The sequence below is a fragment of the Capricornis sumatraensis genome, chromosome 2 (genome assembly GCF_032405125.1).
Source record: "Capricornis sumatraensis isolate serow.1 chromosome 2, serow.2, whole genome shotgun sequence".
In the NCBI taxonomy this organism is placed as follows: Eukaryota; Metazoa; Chordata; class Mammalia; order Artiodactyla; family Bovidae; genus Capricornis; species Capricornis sumatraensis.
This window is the reverse complement of record NC_091070.1, coordinates 143,610,367-143,633,720: the sequence shown is the minus strand read 5'-3', so window position 1 is coordinate 143,633,720 and position 23,354 is coordinate 143,610,367. Positions and strand designations below refer to the sequence as shown.

At 39.0% G+C, this 23,354-nt stretch overlaps 1 protein-coding gene across 4 annotated transcripts; it reads left to right on the top strand.

The window, feature by feature from the left end:
- Positions 1–23,065, top strand: LOC138073656 (vascular cell adhesion protein 1-like). 4 transcript variants are annotated; one of them, XM_068965495.1, is made up of 9 exons: positions 1–136; positions 674–766; positions 3,366–3,686; positions 5,170–5,436; positions 7,635–7,910; positions 10,249–10,569; positions 11,639–11,905; positions 15,549–15,815; positions 22,218–23,065. In XM_068965495.1, exons 1-9 carry the CDS (start codon positions 73–75, stop codon positions 22,361–22,363), a joined length of 2,022 nt encoding a protein of 673 aa, XP_068821596.1. In that variant the 5' UTR covers positions 1–72; the 3' UTR covers positions 22,364–23,065. The 4 variants fall into 4 exon arrangements, with proteins under 4 accessions (XP_068821596.1, XP_068821595.1, XP_068821598.1 ...); XM_068965494.1 differs by having other exon boundaries at positions 674–952; XM_068965497.1 differs by lacking the exon at positions 7,635–7,910 and having other exon boundaries at positions 674–952.
- The last annotated feature ends 289 nt before the right edge of the window (positions 23,066–23,354 follow it).

Below are 23,354 nucleotides of genomic sequence, written 5' to 3'. Positions count from 1 at the left end.
TTCTCAGGCACCTTCAGGAGGGACAGAAAGAAGAATTTTGGAATCAATTTCTCATAAGAGCAGCAACTTAAAATGCTTAGGAAGATGTTTGTGATCTTTGGAATCTCAGATATACTTTGGATGGTGTTTGCAGTTTGTAAGTTCTTCTCCTTGATTTGTTCCAAATGCTAGCATTCCATTTTAGCCCTGACTTTGGCTTCAGTCACTTTTGTTATGATAGTAAAGAAAGGCAGAAGGATTTTTAAAAAGTGGGAAAACTTTACCTAACTTTTAATATACTATTGACTATTGCTATTAATTTATACCATTATATTGTCATAGTTAGAGCAGCAAAGTTGATATTTTTTGGATTTTTGCAGTGTTGAATGAGTAATTGGATTCTATCTCTAGGAAGGTCTGTCTTTTCAACTTCCTGTACTTGATAATGAGATCAAACTTGGCTAGTGAAAAAACAACTGATAAATGGGCATCAAGGTCAGAAGTGAAAGTTCTCCTAAGTGAAGATAATTTCAATGCCTTCCTTTGGCAGGGACTCCAGTGCTGCCTTGCATTACTTAGAAGCAGTTTAGGAAAGAGATCAGCCAGATCTGGGTATTATACTAGAACAGAGAAGAAGGAGCAGAATACTAAACAAACCAGTGGTAAGCTTGTTTTTCTCTTTTTGCCTTCACAGCTCAAGCTTTCAAAGTTGACATGTTCCCAAATGAATACAAAATTTTTGCTCAGATTGGTGACTCTGTTTCACTGACTTGTAGCGCAACAGGCTGTGAGTCTCCATCATTTTCTTGGAGAACTCAGATAGACAGTCCACTGAATGGAAAGGTGAAAAATGAGGGGACCACATCCACGCTGATCATGGATCCTGTTAGTTTCGGGAATGAACACCAGTACCTGTGCACAGTGACTTGCAAGGATATGAAACGGGAGAAAGCAATCCGAGTGGAGATCTACTGTGAGTACTTTAGACAATATTTGATTTTCTCTTTATTTTGCTTTAAAATAAGTTTTTTAAAAGAATCAGTTCAGTTCAGTCACTCAGTCATGTCCAGCTCTTTGCGACTACATGGTCTGCTGCACGCCAGGCGTCCCTGTTCATCACCAACTTGCTCAAACTCATCTTCATTGAGTCAGCGATAAAATTATAGTTTTTTTAATGACTAAAAGGATAGTTTTAAGAGAAAAAAGTTAAAAAGGATATTCGTGTCCAGATTCTTGGTTAGGGGAAATACTCCAAAAAGAAATCTAGAAGACAGCTGAATCTACCACCAGCCTAGAGACCCAAATCTTGGCTTCTGCTTCCAACTCTGTCATGAATATGGTGACCATGTGTAAGGGGTAAGATTCAGCTTCTCTAAGCCTCAGTTTTCTTAGCCATAAAGTGAAATTCTCTAAGGTTCTTTTATTTATTTATTTATTCTTAATTCTTTTTAGTTGGATTCTTACATGTTTACTTGTCCATGTGTCCACATAATCTATGAATTCCATACTTAAGGGATTTTCTATTTATTTATTCTAAAGCAGTTTGGTACTTAAAATTAAAGATTAAGTAGGAGATCTATAATTAATAATGGGCTTTGGTACAAAACCTTCCCCCTTAGACAGAAGAAAAATATCTGCAAACTTTTCACTCATTTGACTTCAGCAGAGATAAATTTAGGAGGTTTGATTTCTGTTTTTGTTTGGTGCCATTAAGTCTTAATGCTCAATAGCTCAAACTCAAGGATATTTAGAAAATGAACTTGATTTGCCTAGTGAATGTGAATAAATAGCCTTTATTTACTAGCCTACCAAAATGTATTTCAATCCATTCTCAAACTAGTAAAGAAAGGTAGAAAAAAGAGTAAAAAAATAACCTGAAATACATCACTTGCATTCTGGTTACTGCTCCTGCCAGAAAACTGGAATTCTTGATAGTCATCTCTTCAGGAAACCATCATTTGATTATCTTTTCTAATTATGTTGCTTTTCTTTTGCTATAGTGGAGCTCAACTTGATCCAATAACCTTAACTGATTCTTCAATAATCCCATATGTTGCTAATGCTTCTCAAGAAACTGTACTTGGCTGACTGTTTTCAATTATGCTGGTTGTACATGCAGAGTTTATGTCTGTACAGGCTTCTGAGCTCCTTGAAAGGCCCCCTTATGTAAATACAGGGGAAAGTAGCCAGTTCTTATATCACCTGACAGCAAACCATATGGATTATAGGTACATATCTTTCAGAATACAAGGGACAGAATTCTGGGTGGAAAAATGAAAAGTACTGTTTCTTCATACAGCAAATATTTGCCAGTTCCTTTGCCTCTCCTTGCAGGAACCATATAGTTGAAGATTTAAATAGAGAACAGAAGTTTCTTCTGGGTTTAATTATCTTGCCTGAAGTTTTTCTTTTTTTCCCCAAAACATCTGTCTTTCATTATGTTTAACAGTCCTGTCTCCATTCCACATTCGATTGTAAAATTATCTGGAGTTGGGACCTTTGTATTCTTCTTATTTCACAGTCTTGAATCAAGCCAATGTGTTACCATCATGGTGGTTTGCAATAGAAATCAGCCTTGGAAAGAAAGCAATGGCTCACTGAACTAGTGTGTTCCTTGACACTAAAAATTTCAAGTGGAATAGTAGTTAGATGTTGAGTTAGATATTTTGGGAGGCAAATCTTCCTTCCATAACTTAAAGATCACACAGGTGTACCTTTCTGGTGGATGAATGTCTTTCCGAGACACCATTTTCAGAAGCTAATTATTTAGAGTTGTTCTTTTCATTTCTCAGCCTGTCTATCCCAGTAGTTATTCTTTGCCATGACATTCTAAGCCTCAGGTTCCTTATCTATAAAATGAAGAATATCTGCCTTCACTAAAATAAAAGTGTAATATAACACGATGAAAGTCCCAGTAGCAATACAGAATAATAAAAATCTTGAGGTTAAATCCCAGCTTCACCATTACTAGCTGTGTGACTTTAGGAAAGAGATGCAAATATGCTGAGTCTATGCTTTCATATCTATGAAATGTGGTATCTATTCCTTAGGGTTGTTGTGAGTATAGAATAAAGTCATCAATGTTAAATGAATAGCACAGGGATGGGCACGTGTCAGTACTCAATAAGCGTAAGTTTCTTCTCCCTCCTTTCACTCTGGCAACATGCAACCCTTTGTACATGCAGGGTCAGAGCTGAAGAACTCTCTCACAGATTGTTCCGATTTGGAATGCACCCCAAACCATGAAAGGCTATTTATGCAATTCATTCTGCTGCATTAAGATTGTATTTACAAAAATATTAGACTCAGATTACATTGATTTAAATCAGTAAGGGACTTAATACGAACAAAAACCCCACATGCATGTACTCGTTGGACCTTTGCAGCTTTCTCTAAGGATCCAGAGATTCATCTGAGTAGACCCCCAGAGGTCGGGAAGCCAGTCACAGTCACGTGTTCGGTGCCTGATGTTTACCCATTTGAAAGGCTGGAGATAGAGTTCCTGAAAGGCAACCGTTCCATGAAAGTACAGGAATTTCTGGAGCCTTCAGAAAAAAAGGCCCAGGAAACAAAGAGCTTGGAAGTGACCTTCTCGCCCACTGATGAGGATATTGGGAAAGCTCTTGTTTGTCAAGCTACATTACACATTTATGATGATGATTCTCCACCCAAAGAAAGGAAAACTACAAAAGAACTGGAAGTCTACAGTAAGTACTTGTGTCTGTCTATGGGAATATACTCTTGGATGTATACAGCAATAAACAAAGCAGCTACAGTCAAGGAGAAACATGTTTGTAGTTTTTATACCATTTTGATTCACTGAGAGCATAATTCTTGTCAACTACATAATTCAAAAAAAGCACACCCAATTAGGTTGAGAAAAGTTGAGCTTAAGTTCTGTCTCCATTAACCATGAAGTAGAATCTCTTAATTTCTCAATCTATCAAAGGGGAATAATGATAATACCACCTGATTGGGAAGCTTCCCTGGTGGCTCAGTTGGTAAAGAATCTGCCTGCAATGCAGGAGACCAGGGTTCTATCCCTGGATTGGGAAGATCCCATGGAGAAGAGAATGGCAATCCCCTCCAGTACTCTTGCTTATTAAATCCCATTGACTGAGGAGCCCCGAGGCTATAGCCCGTGGGGTCACAAGAGTCGGACTCTACTTGGTGACTCAGTCACCACCACCTGATTGGGTGGTGGGAAATAATAGGCTCAAGTGATAAAATGTTTTAAATTATGTTTTGTAAACTCTTACATCATGCCTTGAGATATCAAAGTATAGAGTTTTATAAGCAGTTTTTAGTCTGTGTGTGAGTGTATATGTGTGTGCATACCTGGACACATGTGCATGGGGTGGGAGAGAGATGAGATTTGATTGTCTCCATTCTCTTGGAGATGGCTAGGGGATTTGAGGCTGTTTTATAATCCCAAAGTTGTGTAGGAGTACTCACTGCGCTCTGTTCTAGACTAAAATGCCCTGGTCTTCTCTAGACACCATATCTGAAAGGAGCATTGCCTTCTACAACATGTTTAGCTGAGACAGAATGAGATGGAATGGATTTTATCAATGTTTTGAGAAGAATAGTCAGAAATAGGAGATATTTTTCCTCGGAACATAAAACTTGGAAATGAAAGCTATAATTAAGTATGTGAATGGCTGTCATGTAGAAGTGAAATTTGGATTATTCTTTAGCAATAGAGGACTGAAATATGACCAGTGTATAGAAGTTAGTTACAAAGAGAAAGATTTCAGCTCAATAGAGGGAAAATGTTCTAATAATCAGAGCTGTCCAAATATCAAATGGACAATATTTACTATAAGGCAGTGGACTGCCTTGTGCACCGGAAGTATTGAAGCTGACTTGCATGAATATTTGCCAAGGAAGCTGAGCTGGAATTTATACTTTACCTGGGAAATTGAATCACATAATTCTAAGGGTTTTTCTTAATTTCTGAGTATCTATGGCCATCTGAAAACACCAAACATCAAAAAAAGTAACTCCATCAAATCAGTCAGAAACTGGATTGACTAATTTTCATGACTCAGCAATTCTTTATGCTGGTTTGGCAGAGTGAGTTTGAAAGATCGAGAAAGCTGTAAATACCGTCCATGAGAGTATTTACAGTAGCCCTGCGGGACCATTATGATGCTTGGCAATGACTAATGCTGTGTTCTGCCTTCTCAGTCTCACCCAAAGACACAGCTGTATCCGTGAATCCCTCCACAAGGCTGCAGGAAGGCGACTCTGTGACGATGACGTGTACCAGTGCAGGTCTACCAGCTCCACGGATTCTCTGGAGCAAGAAATTAGACAACGGGAATCTACAGCTCCTTTCTGAGAATGCAACTCTCACTTTAATTTCTATCAGGGCAGAAGATTCTGGGATTTATGTGTGTGAAGGAGATAACCCTGTTGGGAAAGACAGAAAAGAGGTGAAATTAATTGTTCAAGGTAAGCAAAATGTGAAAAAGTTGCTGTCATTGAGATTTAAGCAATAGTGAAACAGCTTCAATGTCAAAATTACTTCATTAAGTTTTATTGATGATTCATCTGACTGTTATGTACTTTAGCACAATTATATACTCACTTTTCTCTTGCTTCTTGGAAATCTTTCCTGCCAGAACTTCCATGGCTCTGATGTTTTGGTTCTTTTCCATTGCTCCTCATTCTTTCATCTGGAGAAGGCAAAAAATGGCACCCCACTCCAGTACTCTTGCCTGGAAACTCCCATGGACGGAGGAGCCTGGTGGGCTGCAGTCCATGGGGTCGCTAACAGTCAGACACGACTGAGCAACTTCACTTTCATTTTTCACTTTCATGCATTGGAGAAGGCAATGGTAACCCACTCCAGTGTTCTTGCCTGGAGAATCCCAGGGATGGGGGAGCCTGGCGGGCTGCTGACTATGACGTTGCATAGAGTTGGACATAACTGAAGCGACTTAGCAGCAGCAGCAACAGCATTCTTTCATTGTCTTATCCCTTGAATTTTCCTCTTCTTTCTGCCCCTTGGGGGCTTCCCTGGTGACTCAGATGGTAAAGAATTTGCCTGCAATCCAGGAGACCTGAGTTTGATCCCTGGATCAGGAAAATCCCCTGAAAAAGAAGATGGCTACCCACTCCAGTATTCTTGCCTGGAGAATTGCATGAACAGAGGAGCCTGGTGGCTATAGTCCATGGGGTTGCAAAGAGTCAGACATGACTAACACGCACCTTTTTCTGTCTCAGAGTTGCTTTTCCAGGAGCCATGAGTTTACCCAGTAACACAGGCAGCAACTGTAAAGAACAATCTGAGACTGTTCACAGGCAGGAAGTAGATCTTTAAATTCTCCATTCTCACACTAGTATATAAGGACTTCAGAAACAGTGCTTATTGTTCTGAATGAAATTTCTCTTCAAAAATCTGATAGCACATCAGTTTGTTATGGTAATTTGAGGAAAGCATTCTTTGGAAAATACCACAATGGCCGTGTTAGACCAATCAAGCTGAAAAAAATCTTCTGGCATAGATGAGAACACAGAATGCCTTTGGATCATATATATGCTGAGCTTTCTTTCTTCTGCGTCCAGCCGGCTATTCATAAGGGCGAGTTTTCCGCGGAGTCTCATCTGTCACTTTCAGAGGTGCTCAAGGATTCCCACTTTCGCCAGGGAAATAGAGTCAAGATTCGAAATTCCTTTTCTCCTGGGACAGTAGTCATCCCAAAGTAGCCAGGGTGCCCTATGGGGATAGCACTGGCAGCCAAAGAGATTTTCTAGATATTTGAGATTTAGGAGTTTGACCTGGCATCTCAGTTTTCAGTCCCTGAATTCATTATATTTTTACATTGTGTTAAACAAATTTAAGAGGTGGCTTGCGTAACACTTTAATGCTTAGATTTTGACTTTGTTTTCAGTGTGATTCTGTGTGACTTTCAATGATACAGCTTTATTCTGTTGATATAGAAGCTCTAAGTACTGGTCCATTATGGGTACTGCTTCTAATCAGAAGGCATATTCATATACCTTTTTTTCCAGTATTTTTCTTAGATTTTATTTCCACATGAGGATATTTTGATTTAGTTGTTCAAGTTAAAAGCTGGGATCTTAAATCACTTGGCTCCAAGTCCTAATTTTGCTACTTGCAAGCCGGGTGAAATTACCATTTATCCTCAAGAAAAAAGGGGAGGAGGAGGAAGAGGAGGAAAGGAAGGAAAATAAGGAAAAGTAAAAGGAGAAAATGAGAGTCAAGGAGAAGTAATGATATCAGATCATGAAGTTGTGTGGATTAAATGAGATAATATTAATATACGTAGAGTGGTTTAAATAGTGCTTGATACACTGGAACCTCATATTTTTGAGCTGTTGTTCCATAGTTATAGGAATTTGATAAATACATGTGAGTGGAGAATGAATTTTTGTTGGGAAAATATGCCAATCTCCGTCTACAAATTTTTATCCTTATTCAATCTGTTTAATGAATGAATCACAGAGTCTTGTGGGTTTGTTCTTGAAAGATGTAATTCCCTTCCTGATAGTCTCAAAGTGGAAAGGAGTAAAATATTCTCGGCACAGATATTAACTAAAAAGAGGCCAGAAAAAATACAGTGTATTAAACTTTGGTGAAAGAAGAAAATTTATTTTATTTTTTCTTGTTCTTTTCTCCCCACCAGAGAGAAACTTTACTGTTGAGATCTCTCCTGGACCCCAGATTGCTGCTCAGATTGGCCACTCAGTCGTGTTGACTTGTGATGTCAGGGACTGCGAGTCCCCATCTTTCTCTTGGAGAACCCAGATAGACAGCCCTCTGAACGGGAAGGTGAGGAGCGAGGGCTCCAAGTCCACGTTGACCCTGAGCCCTGTGAGTGTCGAGAACGAACATTTCTACCTGTGCACTGTGACATGTGGGCAAAAGAAACTGGAAAAGAGAATCCAGGTGAAGCCCTACTGTAAGTGGTTTTCAGAATTGTTTACTGTTTTGTTGTTGTTGTTGTTCCCAGTTCCACTGGAAGAAGCAGAATGGAAATCTGTGATCCACAACAAGATCCTTGTGTTTAGGAAGGGAATTTAGCATTGGGAATGGTTCCTAAATCTCCAAACCAGAGTTTTTGATGCAACTTAATTGCCCTAAATCTTAAGTATATATTATGTATGAACCAAGTATCCCCAATCCTTAGTTTGTGTCACTTCGATACTCTCTCATCATGGACCTGAACAAACTTCATACTCGCTGCTTTCCACCCTGTTCTGGGTGTATATAGTGTATACGGAGATGGTTGTGTGTAAAGAGTAGTGCCAGTGCCCATTCAGATCATGGAGTGGGATGACTGTTGCTCAGTTGTTCAAATTGGGGGTAAGGCCCGAACCTCCAGTTTTGAAGGCACATTTGAAAGCCATTTGGCAGGATGGAGACATGAGGCAATGATGAGCAGGAGCAAACCTGGGAGTTAGAATGATCCCCGGGGATGGTCAGCACAGCAGCTCAGGTGAAAAGAAGCACCAGGAGACTGCACTAGATTTGAGTATTGATTTATACCACATGCATATACTACACTTCTTCTTGTTATTTCTGTCACCTTAACAAAATTCCTGAATAGTTTCAATCTCTGTGTTTTGCCATTGTTGGAGTTACTTGGTTTGTAATGAATGAGGGACAAGATATGCAAAGGGATCAGAAAGTTCCCTGGTGATTCAGACGGTAAAGAATCCGCCTGCAATGCAGGAGATGCGAGTTCGATCCCTGAGTCAGGAAGATCCTCTGGAGGAGGAAATGGCAAACCACTCCAGTATTCTTGTCTGGAGAATGCCATGAACAGAGGAGCCTGGGGGTCTACATAGTCCACGGGGTTGCATAGAGTCAGACACGACTGAATGATTAAGCACAGCAAACAGCACCTACATTCTGCCTTGTTTTTATTCAGCAGAATTCAAGAGAACAATTGTGGACATGTTCCTCCAGAAATCCTGCCCAAACTTGTGTTACCCCTCAGGATTTTCTTCAAAATGAGTTAGAGCATGTCCAGAAAGATACCTGAATCTCTCCAAAGAAGCAGTATGATTGCTTTACCATGTTACCAAGAGTCCAGGAGCTGCTGATACAGGCACATTCCCAACAGCAATGAGAACCAGCAGTGAAGCCTTATGGTTATGTGTAAACATTAGAGAACCTGTCACTTTGATGACATTTTGCTTAAGGAGAAAGAAAGAATTCAGCTTTGCTCTTGCTCTTCATAACCATTCTAATCTCACTTTTATTGATCTGTATCAGATGTATTATAACCATTATTTAGAATCTAAATCTCTTATATTTTTTCCTGAACTACAAGTAAGAGCCAAGGAACACTTAAAACTACCTGCCTAAATTTGGCTGTTGGAAATAAAAATGTCTAAACTGCACGGCTCTGTGAACCCAAGCCTGGGCTCTAGATAATAGGAATTCTGATCTCAGCTGGGTGACTTACTAGATATGACATTAAATGGCAGACTCTTAGCCTTTGTAAGTTTTATAAGTCTTCCTAGCTATCAAATACATTCTTTGTACGTTTTTCTGGCTTTAAAATAAATTAACACCCATTAGATTAGGCTGCTCTGAAGACAGAGATAATGAATATTAAGGGACTGCTGCTGCGGCTAAGTCACTTCAGTCATGTTCAACTCTGTGCGACCCCATAGAAGGCAGCCCACCAGGCTCCCCAGTCCCTGGGATTCTCCAGGCAAGAACACTGGAGTGGGTTGCCATTTCCTTCTCCAATGCATGAAAGCGAAAAGTGAAAGTGAAGTGGCTTAGTCATGTCCGACTCTCCACGATCCCATGGACTGCAGCCCACCAGGCTCCTCCACCCATGGGATTTTCCAGGCAACAGTACCGGAGTGGGGTGCCATTGCCTTCTCTGTATTAAGGGACTAGCACACAGTAAACATCTAATATATCACAAAAAATAATACAAGGCTTAGAATATATATTTACTAAGTAAGTTGGTAGAAGCTGATGTGTCCTTTGAAAAGACTAGTCCGTAGCTGTCAGCAAGACTGTATCACTAAGGAGAGAAGAGTAAGAAGTATATTTATTTCTTGATGATTTGATGTGCTAGGTATTTTTTGTTTCCAGCATTATTTATATTTAGTATCATAAATATTTATATTTAATGTTGTGATGCATCTATTAGTAATCATTTTATCCCAGGTGAATTAAAACCTTCACTTTGAGACCTTCGCATTTAATAAAGATTAGTTCTGTTTTTCTTCTAGTGTCACGTATAAACCTCATACTGTGCTTGGTATTTGCAGCCTTCCCTAGTGATCCAGAAATTGAAATGAGTGGTCCGTTAGTGAGTGGAAACCCAGTCACTGTAAGCTGCAAGGTTCCTAATGTGTATCCTTTTGACCGGCTGGAGATGGAATTGTTTAAAGGGGAGAGTATTATGATGAATAAAGTCTTCTCGAAAGATGTAAGTAAGAAAGCCCTAGAGACCAAGAGTTTGGAGAAGACCTTCATCCCCACTGCTGAAGATACTGGAAATGTTCTTGTTTGTCTGGCTCGGTTACCAATTGATGAAATGGAATTTGAACTCAAACAAAGGCAGAGTACACAAACACTCTATGTTAATGGTAAGTACATGTGTGATGTATTCACAATAGATTATGATTTTTTTTTATCATGTTTGCCAGGTAATAGTCCACATGAGGTTCATGGTTGAAACCACTGTGAAAAAATAATTGAAAAGAAACTGCAAAATATTGATTGTTTTAAACATAGAAAACACCCCCAAGCTTAAAGCAACTGTTTATTTGCTTATATGATTCTAAGCGGGCACTTTAAGAAGAGGTCAAATGGGTAGTATGTTCATGATGGTATTAGATGGGTTTACGTATTCATTCAGTCGGTTAGAAGGTCGGGGGGGTGTTGCCAGGTAGCTTCACTCACACCTCTGGGCCTTCATTGGGGGTGTCTGGATCTTCCTTTCTCCATGTGGTGTCTCTCAGGGGAGATGGCATAGATTTAGTCACCCGAGTGCAGTGTTTCAAGAGAGTGATAATGAAGGTGGCCTCTTGAGGTCTAGGCTTGGAAGTCCTACAGTGTTACTTCTCCCAGGGTATATTGGTCAAAGTTAATCACAAGGGGAGCCTAGATTCAAGAGGTAGGAAAATAGAGTCCACCTTTTCATAGGTGGTTTGCATAGTTCATGGTCATGTTTAATGTACCGTAAATGTCAATACACACTATTATTGACCATCCAATCTTTGACAGCAAGAGCGTAAACATCCACGATGCATCCATGTTCTACTCTCTCATTCTGTATTGGGCTTCCCTGCTGGCTCAGTGGTAAAGAGACAGCGTGGGAGATGCGAGCTGGATCCTAGGGTGGGGAAGATCTCCTGAAGAGGAAATGGCAACCCACTCCAGTATTCTCGCCTGGGAAATCCCACGGACATAGGAGCCTGGCAGGCTACAGTCCATGGGGTCACAAAGAAGCAGACATGACTTAGGGACTAAATAACAGCAATAACAATCATTTTGTATCTGCTGTAGTAAATGGGGCAGAAACTTCCTTTGGTAAAGTTACCAAGATAAAAATTATTCTAATCCACTAAACTCAAAGCCAAGTTTTATAACATTAGTAAAACTTTTTGGCAGGGTGTAACCAGCCAAGCTAACAATTGTCTTTTACCTTTTCAGTTGCTCCCAGGGATACAACCATCTTGGTCAGTCCCTCCTCCATCCTGGAGGAAGGTAGTTCTGTGAATATGACATGCTCTAGCAATGGCCTTCCAGCTCCCAAAATCTTGTGGAGCAGGCAGCTAAGTAATGGGAATCTACAGCCTATTTCTGAGAATGAAACTCTCACCTTCATGGCTACAAAAATGGAAGATTCTGGTATTTATGTCTGTGAAGGCATTAACCAGGTTGGAATAAGCAGAAAAGAAGTCAAATTAATTATCCAAGGTGAGTTAAAATGATTAAATGAGTTATTAGTGGTAGTCTTATTTTGTTTGTGTTACTGGTTTTGAACAAAGTCCTTCTGGAAATAAGATTTTCTAAAATAAAAAGTATTGAGCCTTTTGAAGAGCTCATGATATTTCCTCTGCATGGAAAGCTCCTGGAAGAGTTATTCCCATGAACCATTCCAAGTCACTTATCCTAAAATTCTTTCAACCTCATGTGGAAGGCTAGCTCTAGGAACTGTGCCAAAAATTCCAGTTATACTTACGAGGCATTGATTATGATGTTGAAAAAAGGATAGGAAGATGTATACAGATATTTTGGAATTACTTAGGGCCCAGGTGGCACTAGTGGTAAAGAACCTGCCTGCCAATGTGGGTTAAATGTAAGGGACATGGCTTTGATCCCTGGAATCAGGAAGATCCCCTGGAGGAGGGCACGGCAACCCACTCCAGGGTTCTTGTCTGGAGAATCCCATGGATTCTGAGCCAGGTGAGCTATGCTCCATAGGGTTGCTAAGAGTTGGACATGACTGAAGCGACTTAGCACCTAGCATACAAAATCACCTTATCCAACTGGATTAAATTCCTCATGGTAATCTCATAAAATGACTGCTAGGATTTGCTTAGAAGGCTAAGAAGGCATTTAAATCATTTATAAATTCAGAGATTGAGTAGCACTGATCTTGCCCTCTGGTTCATCAATAAAATGGCATAGAATCACCAGGATGGATTAAGTTAGGAGATCCAGACCCATTCTTTCCAGGATGGAGAGGCAAAACTGAGAACAAAATAATTTCTAGTTGACAGGTTGAAGCTCTAGGCAGTTTTGGGCAAAGTCATGAAGTGGTCAATTTGGATTTCCCTCATAACTTCCCTTTTGGGGTTCGAGATCCTCTTCTTCAATAGGGCTGTCAGTTCCTCTCCTACCCCTTGGTATTATTTCCACTAAGGTGTTAATGACCGTCTTGTTACGATTACGATAATAATTTGTATTTTAAAGGAAAGGAAGAAACTTGGAAGAACAATACACTGCCTTAAAGAAAGCCCTTAGACTGTAGTTTTGGTTGAAGAAAGAGCATCAAGTCGCAAAACAGATAATCTTAATGGGGACCTCACTTACAAAACAGTGATGTGGTACCTCCCCTCCAGGCTGCATATTAACAGAGATGTTGTATGTCAAGTACTTAGCTCAGGATAACAACTGATGTTAAGGATTGTAAGAGCCATCTCTGCACAGCTTAATTTTTTGATTTGGAATGGTCTAGCTCAAAACTCAGAATCCTGCAAAGGCTTTTATACTTAAAGAAATATCTGCACAACTGTGTGACAAAATAATTTATTTTCCACTTGAAATCTATGACTGTTTTTAAACAGCTATTTGTTGGCTAAGCTGGGTAAGAATTACATTAAGGCCGCAGTTCTCAACCATTTTGGCACCAGGGACTGATTTCGTGGAAGACAATTTTTCCATGGATGGGAGAGGAGGCTGGTTTTGGGGAGACTCAAGTGCAATAGGGTTCATTCTTCTATGAGATCTAATGTCACCACTGATCTGATAGGAGGTGGAACTAAGGTGGTAATTCAAGCAATTGGTTGTTGTTGTTCAGTTGCACAGTTATGTTTGTACCGCATAGTAGACTCTTTGTGACCCAATGGATTGCAGCAAGCCAGGCTTCCCTGTCCTTGAGCTTGCTCAAACTCATGTCCATTGAGTCAGTGATGCCATCCAACCATCTCTTCCTCTGTCCTCCCCTCTCCTTCTGTTTTCAATCTTTCCCAGCATCAGGGTCTTTTCTAATGAGTTGGTTCTTTGCATCAAGAGACCGAAGTATTGGAGCTTCAGCTTCAGCCTCAGTCCTTCCAATGAATATTGAGGATTGATTTCCTTTAGGATGGATTGGTTGGATCTACCTGCAGTCCAAGGGACTCTCAAGAGTCTTCTCCAACACTCCAACAGTTCAAAGGCATCAATTCTTTGGCGTTTAGCTTTTTCATAGTCTAACTCTCACATCCATACATGACTACTGGAAAACCATAGCTTTGACTATATATATGGACCTTGTTGGGAAAGTAACATCTCTGCTTTTAATATGCTGTCTAGGTTGGTCATAGCTTTTCTTCCAAGGAGTGTCTTTTAATTTCATGGCTGCAGTCACCATCTGCAGTGCTTTTGGAACCCCAAAAATAAAGCCTGTCACTGTTTCCATTGTTTCCCCATCTATTTGCCATGAAGTGATGGGATCAGATGCCACAATCTTCATTTTTGCATTTTGAGTTTTAAGCCAGCTTTTCACTCTCCTCTTTCACCTTCATCAAGAGGCCCTTTAGTTCCTCTTCACTTTCTACCATAAGAGTGGTGTCATTTGCATATGAGATTTATTGATATTTCTCCCAGCAATGTTATTCTAGCTTATGCTTCATCTAGTCTGGCATTTTGCCTGATGTACTGTGCATATAAGTTAAATAAGCAGGGTGACAATATACAGCCTTGACGGACTCCTCTCCTGATTTGGAACCAGTCTGTTGTTCCATGTCCAGTTCTAACTGTTGTTTCCTGACCTGCATACAGATTTCTCAGAAGGCAGGTCAGGTGGTCTGGTATTCCCATCTCTGTAAGAATTTTCTGTAGTTTTTTGTGATCCACGCAGTCAAAGGCTTTAGCATAGTCAAAAAGCAGAAGTAGATGTTTTTCTGGAATTCTCTTTCTTTTTCTATGATCCAGTGGATGTTGGCAGTTGGATCTCTGGTTCCTCTCCTTTTCTAAATCCAGCTTGAACATCTGGAAGTTCACAGTTCATGTACGTTGAAGCCTGTCTTGGAGAATCTTGAGCATTACTTTGCTAGCGTGTAAAATGAGGGCAATTGGGCAACCGTTTGAACATTCTTTGGCATTGCCTTTCTTTGGGACTGGAGTGAAAATTGACCTTTTTCCAGTCCTGTGGCCACTGCTGAGTTTTGCAAATTTGCTGGCATATTGTGTGCAGCACTTTAACAGCATCGTCTTTTAGAATTTGAAATAGCTCAACTGGAATTCCATCACCTCCACTAGCTTCGTTCATAGTGATGCTTCCTAAGGCCAACTTGACTTTGAATTCTAAGATGTCTGGCTCTAGGTGAGTGATCACATCATTGTGGTTATCAGGGTTTTTGAATAATTCTTCTGTGTATTCTTTTCACCTCACTTCTTGAGCGATGGGTAGGGTCTGTAAATACAGAAGAAACTTGATAACTGTTTGCTCACCTCCTGCTGTGTGACTGGGTTCTCAGCAGGCTGCAGACTGGCACCAGTCCATGGCCTGGTGGTTGGGGACCTTTGTATTAAGGAGCATGAGAGGAACATAAGGTGTCTTCTCTCATTAAAACATGATCATTTTACAAGAAGCCAGTAAATGCTTGACTTCTCTAATTGCCTCTATAAATATTTAACGCAAACAGTAAGCACAAGTACCATCTTGACAGCTATTGCTACTGTCGTTAAATTAACATGGAATTTGTTTATATTTCATTCAGTTAGTGGTGGTTTAGTTGCTAAGTTGTGGCTGACTCTTGCGATCCCATGAACTGTAGCCCCCTCAGTCTCCTCTGTCCTTTCAGTGATGATTGATTGCCATTCAATCAGAGGTATCTTTAAATTCTTTCCACAGTTGCTCCAAAAGATATACAACTTACAGCTTTTCCCTCTGAGAGTGTCAAGGAAGGAGACACTGTCATTATCTCCTGTACGTGTGGAAATGTTCCCCCAACTTTGGTAATTCTGAAGAAAAAAGCAGAGACTGGCTACACAGTGCTAAAATCTACAGGTGGTGCCTATACCATCCACAGGGCTCAGTTAGAGGATGCAGGAGTATACCAGTGTGAATCTAAAAATGAAGTTGGCTCACAGCTAAGAAGCCTAACACTTGATGTTAAAGGTTAGTGTTTTTTTTTTTTTTTAAATTTTTGTTTCTTGTTATTTTTATAACAAGCTTGGTGGGTTGTAAAGAATTTCAAGGGTTAGATGAATGAGTTGGCAAAATGGAACTGAATTCCATGTTGATTATGGCTATTTCTTAGTGTTTCCTAAAATAATAATGTACATGTGCTCTGTCCTAAGGAGTTTAGCCAGGATGTTGACTTTTTATAAGTCGGTGTAGAATTCCCATTTGCTTTTTAAGACGTTGACAATTCAGCATTTGTCTCTGAGGTCTTACATTGCTTATGTGTTTAAATCCATTTTGAAAACCTTTCCTTGGGGGTTATTAGGAAATGAAGAAGTAGAATCGGTGCATGGAAAACCAAGTTTCTATCCAGGCTCTTTTCCTTCCTACCCGAAGAGAGTGCCACTCTCTGAACACAACGTGACTGCATATTTTCTGGGATTGATTCTTTACAGAGTAATAACTGAGAATGGTAATCTTAATGTTGAACAGCATAATGGGTCTCTAGACTGCAGAACTGCTTCCTTAGATACCCAAGATCCTTGTTCATCCTGCTCTACTCTGATGGAGAAACAGAGGGAGGTAGAAACGGCCTCAGCAGAGGAATTTCAGGGGCCTCTTAATCTAATCCTGCTAATCCTACTGTGAACACACTGTAAACTCTGTTGATTTTATCAGTGAAAATAGAATCTGTCAGCCGTCACTGCTCAGTCTTCCACTCCTTGAGTGCTAATGAGCCCCCTTTGTGTACTGGAAGCCAAACTTGAAATAAATATGATTATAAACAAATACCAACTCTTAAGAGCCTCTGGCACTGAGCTCCCAGATACAGCAACTACTCATCAATGTAAAGAAAATTTACACCTGGGTCAGAAAATGACTTAAAATTTTACTCATCTGGCCAAATCTCTCAAGATTACATGCCTTACCATATGTTTTCTGTCTTCACAGTACCTCCTCGAAACAATAACAATACATCCATTTGGAAATGTTAAAGAAGGGGAAAATATCACTATTACATGTAAAACTTTTAGTCATCCACATGCAGTGATCATTCTGAAAAGAGTTGATCTGGCCAGTGAAGTTACTATGTGTTCAAAGAATGGGACATTTACCTTGTATCATGTCACTCAAAATGACACAGGGATGTATGTAATTAGTGCTTCCAGTGAGGTTGGGGACATTTCTGGACAGACTGAGATCTCCATTATGAGTACATTGAAATTCACCTATTCCTATTTAATCCCTGATGGCTCCAGACCACCTTTAATTAAGCCTGGTTCCAGGAACTTGCACTCCTAACATTTTTATAATTCTTTCTGTAGTTAATGTTTCTCTTTTAAAGACATATCAAAGCTTCTTCTCCACTTTTTAACTCTTTCTCATACATTGTTGTATTTTCTAATTGCTTTATTAAGTTAGTAACTTTATATATTTGCTATTTTTCACTCATTATTTAAATGAACAATTTAAGTATTTTATAGGCACTCAGCTAGAACCCCCAAACTAATTATGGTTTCAAAGAACTAAAAAGAATGGAAACAAAAATTTGTCATTTTCTTGGAAATTTTTATCTAGTCAACCTTTGCATTTAGCTGATATTTTAAACTATTTCTTGTTAGTTTTGTTTTAAAAATACATTTGCTCAAATGTAGTCCAATGATAGAAACGTTGGGAGTCTTTAGGAATTTTAGTGTTGATACAGCTAATAGAAAATCATATTTGAAGGTTGCCCTGGTAACCAACTCGTTGGCAAAATTTTACCATAGATGCTTGAGGGAGAAACCAAAGGGAAAAGATAACACACTATTTATTAAATTGAAAAGAAAACAATAGGAACAAATATACCATTACCTACCATGTCACCAATATTGATGACTAACTATAATTTTGATAATGAATATCCCATTAAATTAGGACTCATACTCTGACTAGTTCTACTCTAGCAAGGGAAAGTAGAAAAATAAGATAGCTATCATTATATTTGTCATGATACATTTTTAACTTCAATAATTCAAAAATGGGCTTCCCTTCATCTAATGATTCTTTTCTTCTTGGTTGACCTCCAGTTATCAGAAACACGTAGAAGTAAAGTAATGACTTCCAAGGCCAAATCACTCATTTCTTCCAGGACTGAAACAATATATATACCACTTGAAAAAATGAAGTATTTGTGAGGTCATACTGCGCTATCCAAACATAAATGTAAATAGAGATGAATCTCCAGTAAATACCATGATGTCTTATTCAGAAGTTCTTATAAGGTTAAAATGTTAAATAATATTGTAACTGTCAGATGATTTTTAGTAGAGTAGAAAGAGTACTAAATTTCAAGTCTTGGAATACTATTACTTTATGTACTCAATTTATAACTAAATGACAAAATGATAGGATGTAGAAAGAAAAAAATTTATTACTATTCAAAAGATATTTATTGGAAAAAAAATATTTATTGGGCACAAGCTACTCCAAGAAGTGAGCCAGTTACTGGCTATACAGTGATGGATCAAAAAGAAACTAGATTCTTTCCTCATGTAATTCACAGTCTGAAGGAGGAAACCAAAATTAATAGATAAGCAAAGAAACATTTAACTATAAGCTGTAATGAGAACTATGGAGGGAAAATGTAGTGGTTATAAAAGTATATTTGGGAAAAAATGTATATTAAATTTCCTAATTTAAGCTGGAGAAAATGCAGGTCAGAGGATGCCTCTATGTTTAAGTAACACTTAAGCTAAAACATCAGTTCAGTTCAGTTCACTTCAGTCTCTCAGTCTTGTTCTACTCTTTGCAACCCTATGGACTGCAACACACCAGGCTTCCCCGTCTATCACCAACTCCCGGAGCTTACTCAAACTCATGTCCTTTGAAGTAGTGATGCCATCCAACGATCTCATTCTCTGTCATCCCCTTCTCCTCCAGAATTCAATCTTTCCTAGCATCAGACTTTTCCAGTGAATCAGTTCTTAGCCTCAGGTGGCCGAAGTACTGGAGTTTCAGCTTCAACATCTGTCCTTCCAATGAATATGCAGGACTGATTTCCTTCAGGATTGACCAATTGGATCTCCTTGCAGTCCAAGGGACTCTCAATAGTCTTTTCGAACACCACAGTTCAAAAACATCGATTCTTTGATGCTCAGCTTCCTTTATAGTCCAACTCTCACATCCATACATGACCACTGGGAAAACCATAGCTTTGACTATGTGGACCTTTGTTGGCAAAGTAATGTCTCTGCTTTTTAATATGCTGTCTAGGTTGGTCATAGCTTTTCTTCCAAGGAGCAAGCATCTTTTAATTTAATGGCTGCAGTCACCATCTGCAGTGATTTTGGAACCCCCCAAAATAAAATCTGTCACTGTTTCAATTGTTTCCCCATCTATTTGCCTTGAAGTGATGGGACCAGCTGCCATGATCTTAGTTTTCTGAATGTTGAGTTTTAAGCCAACTTTTTCACCCTCCTCTTTCGCTTTCATCAAGAGGCTCTTTAGTTCTTCTTTGCTTTCTGCCATAAGGGTCATCTCATCTGCATATCTGAGGTAATTGATATTTCTCCCAGCAATCTTGATTCCAGCTTGTGCTTCATCCAGCCCAGCATTTCTCATGATGTATTCTGCATATAAGCTAAGTAAGCAGGGTGACAGTATACAGCCTTGACGTACTCCTCTCCTGATTTGGAACCAGTCTGTTGTTCCATGTCCAGTTCTAACTGTTGCTTCCTGACCTGCATATAGATTTCTCAAGAGGCAGGTCAGGTGGTCTGGTATTCCCATCTCTTTCGGAATTTTCCATAGTTTTTTGTGATCCACACAGTCAAAGGCTTTGGCGTAGTCAATAAAGCAGAAGTAGGTGTTTTTCTGGAACTCTTGCCTTTTTGATGATTCAGCAGATGTTTGCAATTTGATTTCTGTTTCCTATGCCTTTTCTAAATCCAGCTTGAACATCTGTAAGTTCATGGTTCACGTATGTTGAAGCCTGTCTTGGAGAATTTTGAGCATTATTTTGTTAGCGTGTGATGAGTCCAAGTGTGCAGTAGTTTGAGGATTCTTTGGCATTGCCTTTCTTTGGGTTTGGAATGAAAACGGACCTTTTCCAGTCCTGTGGCCACTGCTGAGTTTTCCAAATTTGCTGGCATATTGAGTGTAGCACTTTCACAGCATCATCTCTTAGGATTTGAAATAGCTCAACTGGAATTCCATCACCTCCACTGGCTTTCTTCGTAGTGATGCTTCCTAAGGCGAACGATGTCTGGCTCTAGGTGAGTGACCATACTGTCGTGGTTATCTGGGTCATAAAGATCTTTTTTGTGCAGTTTTTCTTTGTATTCTTGTCACTTCTTCTTAATATCTTCTGCTTCTGTTCAGTCCATACCATTTCTGTCCTTTATTGTGCCCATCTTTTCATAAAATGATCCCTTGTTATCTCTAATTTTCTTGAAGAGATCTCTAGTCTTTTCCAATCTGTTGTTTTCCTCTATTTCTTTACACTGATCACTGAGGGAGGCTTTCTTATCTTTCCTTGCAATTCTTTGGAACTCTGCATTCAAATGGATATGTCTGTCCTTTTCTCCTTTGCCTTTCACTCCTCTTCTTTTCTCAGCTATTTGTAAGGCCTCATCAGACAACTGTTTTGTCTTTTTGCGTTTCTTTTTCTTGAGGATGGTCTTGATCTCTGCCTCCTGTACAATGTCACGAACCTCTGTACATAGCTCTTCAGGCACTCTGTCTATCAGATCTAATCCCTTGAATCTATTTCTCACTTCCACTGTATAGTCATAAGGGATTTGATTTAGGTCATACCTGAATGGTCTAGTGGTTTCCCTACTTTCTGCAATTTAAGTCCGAATTTGGCAATAAGGAGTTCATAACCTGAGCGACGGTCAGCTCCCAGTCTTGTTTTTGCTGACTGTATAGAGCTTCTCCATCTTTGACTGCAGAGAATATAATCAGTATGATTTCAGTGTTGACCACATGGTGATATCTATGTGTAGAGTCTTCTCTTGTGTTGTTGGAAGACGGTGTTTGCTAGGACCAGTGCGTTCTCTTGGCAAAACTTCATTAACCTTTGTCCTGCTTCATTTTGTACTCCAAGGCCAAATTTGCCTGTTACTCCAGGTGTTTCTCTTAACTTCCTACTTTTGCATTCTAGTCCCCTATAATGAAAAGGACATCTTCTTTGGGTGTTAGTTCTAGAAGGTCTTGTAGGTCTTCATAGAACTATTCAACTTCAGCTTCTTTAGCTTTACTGATTGGGGCATAGACTTGGATTACTGTGATACTGAATGGTTTGCCTTGGAAACGAACAGAGGTCATTCTGTCGTTTTTGAGATTGCATCCAAGTACGCTTTTCGGACTCTTTTGTTGACTTTGAGGGCTACTCCATTTCTTCTAAGGGATTCTTGCCCACACTAGTAGATATAATGGTCATCTGACTTAAATTCACCCATTCCAGTCCATTTTAGTTCACTGATTCCTAAAATTTCTGTGTTCACCCTTGCCATTTCCTGTTTGACCACTTATAATTTACCTTGATTCATGGACCTAATATTCTATGTTCCTATGTAATATTGTTCTTTACAGCATTGGACTTTACTTCCATCAGCAGTCATATCCACAACTAGGTGTTGTTTTTGCTTTGGCTCCATCTCTTCATTCCTTCTGGAGTTATTTCTCCACTGATCTCCTGTAGCATATTGGGCACCTACCAACCCGGGGAGTTCATCTTTCAGTGTCCTATCTTTTTGCCTTTTCATACTGTTCATGGGGTTCTCAAGCTAAAATATAATACTATCCAAAGAACTTCATATTATCATGAAATGATGTAAATACTGAAGAGGAATAATGTATATTAAGGTGCCTTACTTCAGAGATACAAAATATGACACTTTCTATATATTTCTAAAAACACCATCGGCAAGAATTCTTTCCCTTACAATCTTACAGGTGATGTTTGACTATAATGGTGGCATACTAGGAGTTACGATACTTTTCTTGGAGAACCGGTTAGTTATTTTAGTTCGTAACGATCAGAGTCCTAGTTCTTTAGTATATATTTATATTTCCCAAAGCAAACACTCTTCTCCAGTTCTTACTCTTTTAAATGAACCCTAAAAATTGCACCCTTCCTTCCATCCTGTTATTGAGCCAGCATCTATTTGAATCCAAATTTGCAGAAGTCAACAACATCTTGAGACTCATCATGACCATAGCAACTGCTAAATGATTAGTTGATTAATTCAAAGAAATGTCCACTTTGAGTTCTGTTGGTTCTTATCACTGCTTTGATTCACTTTTCTTTAGAGAACTAATGGTACTATTAAAATAAAACATGTGACTTTTCTTATTAAACAATTTCTTTTTCTACCAGACATTAATTGCATCCATTTTGTTATTTTCCAGGAAGAGAAAGTAACAAGGACTATTTTTCTCCTGAACTTCTGGTACTTTATTGTGCATTCTTCTTAATAATACCTGCCATTGGAATGATTATTTACTTTGCTAGAAAAGCCAGCATGACAGGGTCATATAGTCTTGTAGAAGCATAGAAAGTGTGCTAATGCTTGTAAAGTGTAGCCACTGCGTGAAATGTTCTACCAAAGATGCTATCAGTCCAGATGCTCGATACTGTTCATCATTCCACGAGGAAAACAGAGACTGGGAGTTCAGGCTTCCTTGAATGCAGTGAACGCTGGGAAAGAAATGGCTGCCTATGGCCCTCACCGTGAGCAAAAAGCCAAAGGAAAATTTCTGCTTAAAAACCAGGCACTACCATTGAGATGACTGGAGTCATTTCTTGATGTGTATATACAATAACATGATTTGTATATATGTAAAACTATGCTGTAGCAAGGTTGCTTGGGATATCAGCACACTAGTCACTATATCTAAAATTATTAAAATGTTGCTTGAACTGATTGTTATAACTTAATGCATCTTAATATCAACTGGCAGCTGAACTATGTCATCTTTTTAATATTTTATTTCCTTTAACAAAATTTTATTCCTATTAAGTTCATGTTGTATAAAGATGCCAGGGTTTTATATTATTATAGGTAATTGATAGACCAAGAGGGCAATGGGTTGACTTTCAGGTACTAAACACTTCAACCTATGGTATAATGGTTAACTGGATTTCTCTGGGTGGTACTGACATGGTACGGCGATGTTTTTTGATGTTGTTTGTTCATCAGACTCTTGTGTAATTTTCCCAAGTGGTCTAAAAATGCAACTTCTTTTGATTTTCTTTTGTAAATGTTTAGGGCTTCTTTTTTTTTTTTTTTTTGTATAGTAAAGTCATGATTTCTGGAATTGAAAGAGTTGTGTGTTTATTTATTATAAGTTACCTCCTTTAATTATATTTTAACTCTTTTTGTCAATTCCAAGACCAAAGTGTTCAAACCTATAGTGATAATAAGCAGATACTTGAAGTGTGGTCCTTGTATTACTTTTATCAAAATCACCATGGGAACTTTACAAATATTTACTTATCTTGGGGCCATCCTAACCTATTGAACTGAAATATCTGTTTTGTAGCCT

Bases quoted from the DNA above. Each gene is read 5' to 3' on its own strand.
- LOC138073656 (XM_068965494.1), top strand. From the start codon at position 73: ATGCTTAGGAAGATGTTTGTGATCTTTGGAATCTCAGATATACTTTGG. The intron at 5,437-7,634 runs GTAAGCAAAATG...TCTCCCCACCAG, and splicing joins GGTGAAATTAATTGTTCAAG to AGAGAAACTTTACTGTTGAG. The intron at 11,906-15,548 runs GTGAGTTAAAAT...TTCTTTCCACAG, and splicing joins AGTCAAATTAATTATCCAAG to TTGCTCCAAAAGATATACAA.